At 40.8% G+C, this 9184-nt stretch overlaps 1 protein-coding gene and 1 long non-coding RNA gene across 16 annotated transcripts in view; one reads left to right on the top strand and one right to left on the bottom strand.

The window, feature by feature from the left end:
• The first annotated feature begins 298 nt into the window (after positions 1-298).
• On the top strand, positions 299-6602 carry LOC135303541 (uncharacterized). 10 transcript variants are annotated; one of them, XR_010365015.1, is made up of 3 exons: positions 320-2509; positions 2627-3636; positions 4287-5017. It is a non-coding gene; the product is annotated as an uncharacterized LOC135303541 (long non-coding RNA). The 10 variants fall into 10 exon arrangements; XR_010365016.1 differs by having other exon boundaries at positions 320-2773; positions 2947-3636; XR_010365014.1 differs by lacking the exon at positions 4287-5017 and adding an exon at positions 6093-6602 and having other exon boundaries at positions 321-3382; positions 3553-3636.
• Positions 6603-7833: 1231 nt separating this feature from the next.
• ZNF143 (zinc finger protein 143) overlaps positions 7834-9184 on the bottom strand; it is a 37383-nt gene continuing 36032 nt past the window's right edge. For all 6 annotated transcript variants that reach the window (XM_064425472.1, XM_064425475.1, XM_064425474.1 and 3 more), the window contains one exon: positions 7834-8558. In XM_064425472.1, coding sequence (XP_064281542.1) covers positions 8475-8558 — 84 coding nt within the window. In that variant the 3' untranslated portion in view covers positions 7834-8474. The remainder of the gene's footprint in view (positions 8559-9184) is intronic.

The following is a 9184-nucleotide window of genomic DNA, read 5'->3' as shown; positions in this document are numbered from 1 at the left end:
GCTGGAACTGAGCGCGCAAAAATGTCCATAACAATAATACTACTACTACAATATCTAATATATACTAACAATAATAGGAGCACCTTCTGCGGCGTTTTTCCTGCGCTGAGCGCAGCCGGGCCGGTTACCGGTTCGCACGGCGGGACGCACGTGGTTTAAAGGGCCGCGGGAGCCGCAGCCGTGCCCGGGCCGCGCCCGCCCGCAGGACGCTTCCCCACGGCCTCGGTGCCAGCACAGCGAAGGCCACGGATGCTGGATGCTGTCATCAGACGTGTCTCCCCACAGGTGCCACCACTTGGCCTCTCGGCTTCGTTTTCTGTCGGGTTACACCCAGCAACAAACCTGCCCCTCTCGTCTGAACCAAGGCACCTTCCAACGAGCCCCTTGGGTAACAAAGCACATGAAAACATGGGGGTTTTCCAGCCACGGGAGCCCCGGAGAGCCCCAAGCCCGGCTGGGTACGCGTGTTGAGCTGCTCTCCGATGCTGCAGGCTCTCCGGGCAGGCAGAGCATCCCGGGATATACAGAGCAATCCCTGGGATTTGGTCACCTCTCCGGCCTCCTCCGCAGAGCTCCCCCTCCTCGCCCGGCACACAATCCTCATGTGCTGCCCCTGGCTCACTCCTAGAGAGCAGAACCTCGGACCCACAGGGATGTCAGTATCCCCAGTTCCACTTCGGGCAATTCCTCCTTTAACCTCTTCTGCATGAAAATACCCGTTTCTCTGCAGAGAGCTGTCCTGGTTTTAGGACAAGCAGTGATGAGCCACAAGTGATGGAACACAAGTTTTGAGATTTGCATTTTGGAGAAGACTGAAAACGGGTTTCAGAAAACTGAAAGTGGCCAACATAACCTGTGAAAATAGGTCAGAGATAAGGTTACATCAAGCCAAGTATAAACACACTCAGTATGCAATAATTTAGAACCACACTAACATCCCATTAAAAATATTCATTTTTTAAAGGAGGTGCTCTGTGTAGCAAGTGCTAACTGAAGCATTCAAATTTTAGAACAGATGATGCAAAAGAAGGTTATTTAAAAATAGAATCTCCACCACCTCTTTCTCCACTCAGAGTTCACAGAGAGAGATGCAAAGCAATTCTTACAAAGTGACTCAAAACTTCCCAGCCACTGTGTGTGGCTGGCTTCAGTCATAAATGGAGTTTCCTTTTCTTTGAAAAAGTTAGGCTGTAAGCTTTCAATAAATCCCTCCCCCTGTAATGCCAAAGCTTGCAGTCTCCTTCCCAAGCTCCATCTAATATAACTCATGCTTTCTGGAGTCTACAGACACAGGTATTTGGTGACAGCAAGTGACAAACTGAAGTTCAGAAGCCCTGTTGTAACTGAGTTTAACCAATGAATTACCAATCACTGGAACAGTTTAGTTTGGGGACAAAATCAAGTGGTACAAGTCAGAGTTGTACAGAGAAAAAAGTATTTCTGAAGAGAAGACAGATAGGAAAGGAAAAAAGGAACAGAGAAATAAGGAGACAACAGTAAGATGGTGATTTTAAAAGAAAGTTTATTTGCAATCTGAAAGCAATTAAGAAAGGGAAGTAGTGAATAAATATGTAGCTAACAAAATGCACAGCTGCTATGTAAGAGTTCACAGGCTCTGTGTCCATGCTGCTCTGAATTTGCACCCCTTGTTCTTTTGCTGCAGGTCCTGTACTCTGACAGGACCATGAACAGCAGCGTTGAAGAGGTGACTTCTGCCCAGACTGAGAGAGGAACTCTGCTCCCCTGTGACAGCTGTGATTGTCATGAGGAGCCCTGGCAGCAGCCTGGCTGAAGAGCCCCACAGAGCCAATTCCCTCCCAGAGAGCACCTGAGCAATGGACATCACCAGGGGAGGAAGAAGCTGAGTGAGGAGGAGCTCTGCAGGCTTCCACTGTGCCACACTCTTCCAGTCAAATCATCCCAAATTCTCTGAAGCTGAGTAAATTGCACCTCTGAACTGCTACATCTTGCAGACTCAAGCCCCGATTCTTCCATAAGATGTAACAGCACACAAACTGATGGCTAGGCAGTGCCTGGCTGATATTCCTACAAATTTGAGTGGTTTAACGGAGTTCAGGATATCTATTTACAAAATTGGTTCTTTTCCTTTTTATAATACTTGTTTTTAGGGTGCACTGAAGATTTTGCTACTAGAAATATTTATCTGGAGCAGTACACACTCACAGGCAAACAGCTGCTTTTAACTAGGAGTTTTCAAGCTCAAGGAAACCATTGTTTCCAACTTTTGTGGCTAGCAGGGGAAGTGAAATAAGAATGGGGAAGATACAGAACAATGGCCAATTTGTCTGGCTGTCAGAACTGCCAGAGAAGTGGCATTGCCATCTTGTCAGGATTCCTGCACTTGCAAGCTCATCTGAAATCCTCCAAAACCACTTCCATCAAATTGGAAGAGTTCTGCCAAAACCTGGCTGAAACCCATTCTACATCAGGCAGCATAATTCACCTTATCAGGGAAGGTGTAAATGGAGTGAAAGAAAAGAGGAAGAAGGTAAAACTGCTTTTATGAAAAACAGAAACACTACAGGCACCTGTGCCAAGGCCGTTGGTGGAGAACTGAGAGCAGAGAGATCTTTGCTGTTTTCCCAGCTTTTATCTTGGTTTTCAGCAGGTACCCAGGGACCAGTGTGCTTATCACAGTGCCAGCAATGCCATTCCAGTGCTCACACAAGACTTGGCATATACAGGGACAACAGGTCCCAGTGGGAGTGTGCCAACTGGGAGATGTTGTGTCTGGGCCACTGACAGCCTAAAGGTGAGCAGTTTAAAGATTATTTTATCTGGGGTTGTGCTGCTAACAGCTGCTGGTAGCTGGCAACCTCTTTCTCTTCAATTACAAGGTCCAGAGTTAAATGAGTTTCCCATCAAAAATGGACTTTGTATATCCAAAGACATGCCAACAGCTTCCAGTTCTTGTTCTCTTTTTAGTCTATAGTCTGCAGGCAGAGAGAACATTTCTCAGGGATTTATTCACCCAGGAACTCTAATAAGAGAACAAGGTAGAGAATAGAATGGGGATTTTGACAGCACCACAGTTTCCACAAAGTAAATAGCAACTTCTGGATCCAAAATCTAGGAATTTCAGGGAAGATCCAAAGGTACTCAGAAGTTAAAATGTACAAAGTACATTAAAAAGGTACAGGTTGTGCCAAGAAGTACAATTCAGTAATTCTCTGTGACTACAAGAGCACACACTCATGACAGTTTCTAGTGACTCCCTTTTTTGTTTTTAAGTCTACTTCTTAACATTTGAAATCTGCTTAATAAGAAAAATCGCAAAACAGTCTGTTCCTGAGAGTTGTATTCAGATAAGAAATTTCCTCCAAAACATATGAAGAGTGGAAGATTGCCATGACTGAAACAGGTACAATGAGAATGTCCTATTCCTCTGTTGAGGCAAAGTTAAAATTAGCAAAATAGAAAGATTTTGTACCAGCAATTAAAAACCTCACAATGTCTAATGCAGAGAAACGAAGCAGTCACTACACTACTAATTTACCTCCATCAATAACCTCTTTCCTTTTTCTCCTTCAGGGAACACACAAAACCATAAGAGAGGTACTGTGCCTTTTTTCAAATCTGCTACTCTTCTAACAATCTCTTATGTGCATATTTAAGGTAAGACATTTTACAAACATTTTTAGGTGTGCAGATAAATATTTTTTTAAAATCTGTGTCTTACTGTCTTGAATATATCTATTTAAAAACAAAAAGCAGTTAATCCCATCTGTCCCACAAACCATTCTTGCATTTTCTGATTTTTCAGTCATTACAACCTATATTCAAATCTGAATTAGCCCTACACCAGGGAAAAAAAAAACCCACTGGAGATGTGGATTTGGACCACTGTTGTATCTCCGGGAGCTTTTTACATCCATGTGGGTAGTTTGTTATGGCAGCAGACCTGCCAGGTGTTGGAAAGTCAGCCTCTTCCCCTTGTCTTGCCTCACTAAGATGCCTGTTCAGGAACCTCTCAGCAAATCCTACAGAACCAAGCAGTAACACGATGGAGAGTCCAAAAGTCTCTTGAAAAATAAGTAAAAAGCAGCAGCCAATCAACCCAAAGGCTGATGATGGATTTAAACAAAAGAAAGGGTAATATACTGGGGGTTTTGACAACCACATAAGATACTTTTTACTTACAGGAAAAGTTCCACACAATAACTTGTATCTTGAAAGTGTAAATGGTTTGTCATTCCTTTGAAAAAAATGCTGCAAATAATTAAACAGAACAGTAATAACCCAAAGAAAATCTCTTATTGTTTCAGAACCTGAGAAGGATTGGATTTAAGGGGGTCACATTTCCAGCAGAGATAAATACACAGACTGTGTAGGACTAAGTGCTCACCTGTTCATACAGGCTTCTATGTTTATTGGGATAATTCATATAAGCTTTTATGTTTATTGGGATAATTAAAGTCTGCTTTGAATATAACCCTCAGAAAGTCTGGTATCACCTCTTCCTGATAGGGTGAGGTGTCAACAACTTAGTGCTAATGGTGATAGCCTAATGAGCTAATGTAGGATTTTCCTCTGGCCAACTGAACTCCACCAGCAGAATGAAAAACAGAATCAAAGGAATGCCAAACTGATGGGACATTTCACAATACACATAACACAACAAGATAAAATGCTTGCTTCTCTGCCTCAGTTTGAGTGCAGTTTACTACCTCCAACAAAAGAACTGAAAATGGCTCTTGATTTTTGTTTTGTTGTCATAGGTGTCTATGCTTTAGAAGGTTTTTATCCATAGAATACAGGATACTTTTGGGGAAAATGGTGCTCAAATATATACTTTGCAAGTAAAAAAGTAGGAGTACCTCATTATAACCAAGGGGATGGAGTTTGATTTTATGTATCTGCAAAGACAAAGCAATTTCCATTTTTTCAAGACAAAAATTATGTACGCTGAATAAATAAATTTTTTAAAGCTTCAAACAACTCTAAGTTAATAGCTGAACAGGACACAAGTTACCTGTCACTTCCAGTCTCTCAAAACCTTACTACATAAGAAAATCAGTTTGCATGCCACCCAGATATTAATGAAATTTCACCTGCAGTGTTTGAAAATTACACAGAAAATTTGTTTTCATTCAAAAACAAACTGAGTGAACAAAACAGGTTTGTTATGGGGCATTTCTGCATCTTGGTCAGCTTTAAGGTGTAGAGTCTGACAAATCTCAACAGCTGTAGATGCCAGATTCAGAAACATTTTCGAGCAGATCCTTACTCCACACTTCCCTGGGGAGGGCTCCCTGAGTGCACTGGGCAAGGCACAGGGATTTCCCTGCTACAGCACAATCCCTGCAGAACCCAGAGCAGGCAGTGGGACAAACTGGGGCAGTGTTTGAGGGCTGAGGAGGGTCAGGAAGCAGAGCAAAGCTCAGGCGGTGTTTATCAGCTCCTGAGCCCGTCCTGCCCTTGTGCTGAGCAGACACCACGTGCTTGTCTCACACCAGACCTGCGGTATCGGTCAGCTGAGCTGGGCTTAATCACAGCAGCAGGGATGAGGGCTGTTTGCAGCAGGATTTACTCTTATGAAAACCATTAGTCCTTCAGGGTAAAAGCCGTCCTGTTGTTATGCAGAGTGTGTCTGGCACAACAGGTCACCAGCCTGCAGCACCCAAAATAATCGCCTCCTATCAGAAGAAGCACTAAACCACAGTAAAGCAAAGGCCACCATAGGGAAAATCTGGATCAATACTTAAAAGGGAAAAGTTGACTGCGAGGTCTGGAAAGACTTTGGGCTTATTCCTTCATAGGGAGAATTTGGTATAGACCCGGAATTGAAATACAAGAGAAAAATCGTGACGGGAAATGTGGGAGTCAGTCTGCAAGAGGCAGTGATACCCTGAGCTGATTTCCTTTACAGGGCTCATCTTTTACAAGCTACTTCTTTCTAGCGTGCCAAAGCATTCCCTTGGAGACAGTTTTCCAAAGAGGGGTGGAATCTGTGGGTAAAATATAGATATTTCCACTGCCAAACACCCAGTCCTGTCATATTCTGTGCTTCCTCCTCCTGAAATAATTTTTGCCCATTTTCCTATCTATCTAATGTCTAAATTCCACTACAGGACCTTCCAATGCCAACATGCAGCATCAGCTGCCGAAACAGCTCCTTCCACTGGTGGCTGAATGGAAGCAGGAGGGGAGAATCCCCAAGGTCTGTTATGAAGGCAGGCCTTGCAGCTAAGGCACACATAATCACCTCAGCTTTTCTTTAAGCACTAAGCAGTCTAAGTAATCTACCTTTTTTATGTCGAGGGAGCTAGCAAAACATGGAAGCACCACCTTTGACTTGGGAGTTTTGCAGGAGTAACTGGTAAGGTAACAGTCACAGAAATAAATTTAAAAATACTACAGTTTTCCTGACTGAGCTGGTTGTGAATGACACCTTGCAGCAAACCAACTTGTATGAAAGAGAAAGAATACTCACATTTGTACAGTGGTCAGGAAATGTCCTGGGAAATGAGAAGAAGTAAGAACTGAAGTTATTTCTTTGCTAAGTCAAAGCCACCGTTCCAGCCACCATTTCCAGAAACTATTAGCAATGAAATTTAAGAAAAAAAAAAAACCTTGAACATTCACATCAAATGATACAACTTTAATTTCTAAAAGGTGATAAGTACTAAGAAACTGATCTAGTTGACAGGCAATTAATCCTCCTTGCATAGTACATTTATCTCCATGGGATATCAAGATTTACAACATTTCAGAAAAACTGGCACCTAAGTGAGCAAGCAACCTCAATCCTATACAAAAGTTACAGACAACCTATATGTTTCCAAGTTTCACTTTGTAACTTATGAAGAGAATGGCCTTTGCTTTGTCCCAGTCTATCCCACAGCACTGTATTCTCTCACTGCTTCTGTGTAGAAAACATAAAAGGCTGCAACCCACACTGATACAGTAATTCACAATAAATTGGCTCATTCTATTGAAACTTGGCCTTTCTGAGGGCAAATACCTCAAGGTACTTAGTTATGGACTTTGTTTTTTCATGTAGGATGTGCACCTCATAATACTTGGGATTCCTTAATAAAGATTTTGTCCAGAGGATGTTCAATCCTTCCCTTGAGAAAGCTAAAGGTGAGGCTTCAGTTTCAGAAGTGCTCTTGACACTAATCAAAAATTAGCACTGAATCTTACAGGAAGCCAAAAATTTTTAACTTGCTTAACCAGCTTGCTAACAAGACAAGAGTAAAAACACTTCTTCATATAAAAAAATTGAAAGTTACATTTTGCTGTATATGCTAGACATATCTACAATGGATTTTTTCCTTTACAGAATGATAGTTGGAGAGGAGCATTGTACTTACATCATCATTAATCCCTTTTTTCTAGTAACTTGTGTCCCGATTTTCAAAAGCACTGATTATCAAGCACATCCTAGGTACTGAATGGCAGCAGCAGGCACTCAGAACTGTCGAAAATAAACTATTAGTACTTGTACTTTTGCTGCAAATGCACCATTTGAAAATAGTTCACTTGAAAACGGGTAACTTCACCTTCTAGTGAAAACCACTCTTGTAGTGTTTTAGAATGTCTGAGATAACTATTACCAATATTTGCTTAATACACTATAGTGGATCACGGTCAAAATTAATGCCAAAAAATGAAGTTTATGATAAATAAACTTTGAAAAAATTTACACAAGGCCGTAAATAAATAATTTGAACTTCAGTCTCAGTAAGAAGTAAAACAGTATGTCACATGACAATATCATCCTATCTAAACAATACAATCTTGCTATATTTTATTGCATAATAATTTGAGAATAACATCTTAAGTAAAATATGTAAAGAAACAAAATCATTAGATTTACTTTCTTTAATATTCAACAACCAGTTCTTTGTACATAATCCAATTTAAAGATAATATAATTAGCACTTCCAGCATTAACAGTCTGTATTTACAATGAATGAGATGGGGTAGATAATCTAAAGAGTATTCAAATCTGTATGAAACAAATCGAAATACGAAGATTTACAGTAGTAGGCTCAAAATCCAAGACTTTTCCATTAATGGAATGCAATTTAAAAAGGCTTTGTTGCCTTTATTACTTGTAAGGGTTCCTGAAATGGTTATTTAAACAGCTGAAATCTTCAGTAATGCCTTCATTATTTGTACATGACATTAAAAATTCATTCCAATACTTCTATTTTTTACTTGCTTGTAGACCAGTCTGAAATCTGATGAAAGGATAACAAGGAAGTTTACTATATAATCCTAATTCCATATTCCTGAATGCAACGGTTGGAAGTAGATGATGTCAGTCCATTCCAAGGGTTATGTACACAAAACTTAGAAAATGTTCTTCACTCTTGCATAAAATGTGTACACAGTATCAGTGAGTGGGGGACTTCAAAGTTTGTATGGGCTGTTGCTGGCATGGACCTTTGTTGGTTGAAAATAAAATGCCTTTCACTCTATTGTTCTGGTAGCAGTTTTACAAGTTAATCATCAATCCCTGGTGTTTCCCCTTGTTGTATTCTGGAGGCTATTCTAATGGCTTCTTCCAGAGACTGTTGTTCTCCAAGCTGAAACAAACACATTTAAACAGAAAGAAATCCAAAACGTTAAACTTAGATAATACATGCATCAAAAAAAGATCTGAAAGCAAAGATCTAGATACCAAACACTTCAGCCCAACTAAGTGTGATCAGTATTGTCACACCTCTCCTGGATGATAATATATACCAGCAGCTATCTAATCAGCATGACAATTAAGATAGCTGCTGATAGGAGATGACTGACGCTGAGTTTCTATGTAACCACCAAATACAAGTGCTTCAAAGAACTGCTGCAGGATAAACACACTTCATGACCCACAAAGTAGGTGATATTTTACTTGGCAGACGTTACAAAGTTCAGACCGGGCACAGAAGTCACAGTGGCTGTTGCATTACATTTTATCACTGGTGAAGCAAGCAAACATCTTCATTTTTCTTAACTCTCTTAACAGAAAGTCAGCTCTTTGGAACACCACATGACATTAATTTATAGGAGAAGTGTTCATTTATTGCAGAATACCAACTGCATAAAACTGTTGTGATGACACTGTTTGATTCTACAGTTAGTTTAGAGAGGAAATTATCTGGTACTAAGATAACCAGCCCTGAATAAATACACCTTGACACAATTTTGGGAAGGAATCTATGGAGTT

This window comes from Passer domesticus, chromosome 6 (assembly GCF_036417665.1).
Source record: "Passer domesticus isolate bPasDom1 chromosome 6, bPasDom1.hap1, whole genome shotgun sequence".
NCBI lineage: Eukaryota > Metazoa > Chordata > Aves > Passeriformes > Passeridae > Passer > Passer domesticus.
This window is presented reverse-complemented; position numbering and strand designations above follow the sequence as displayed.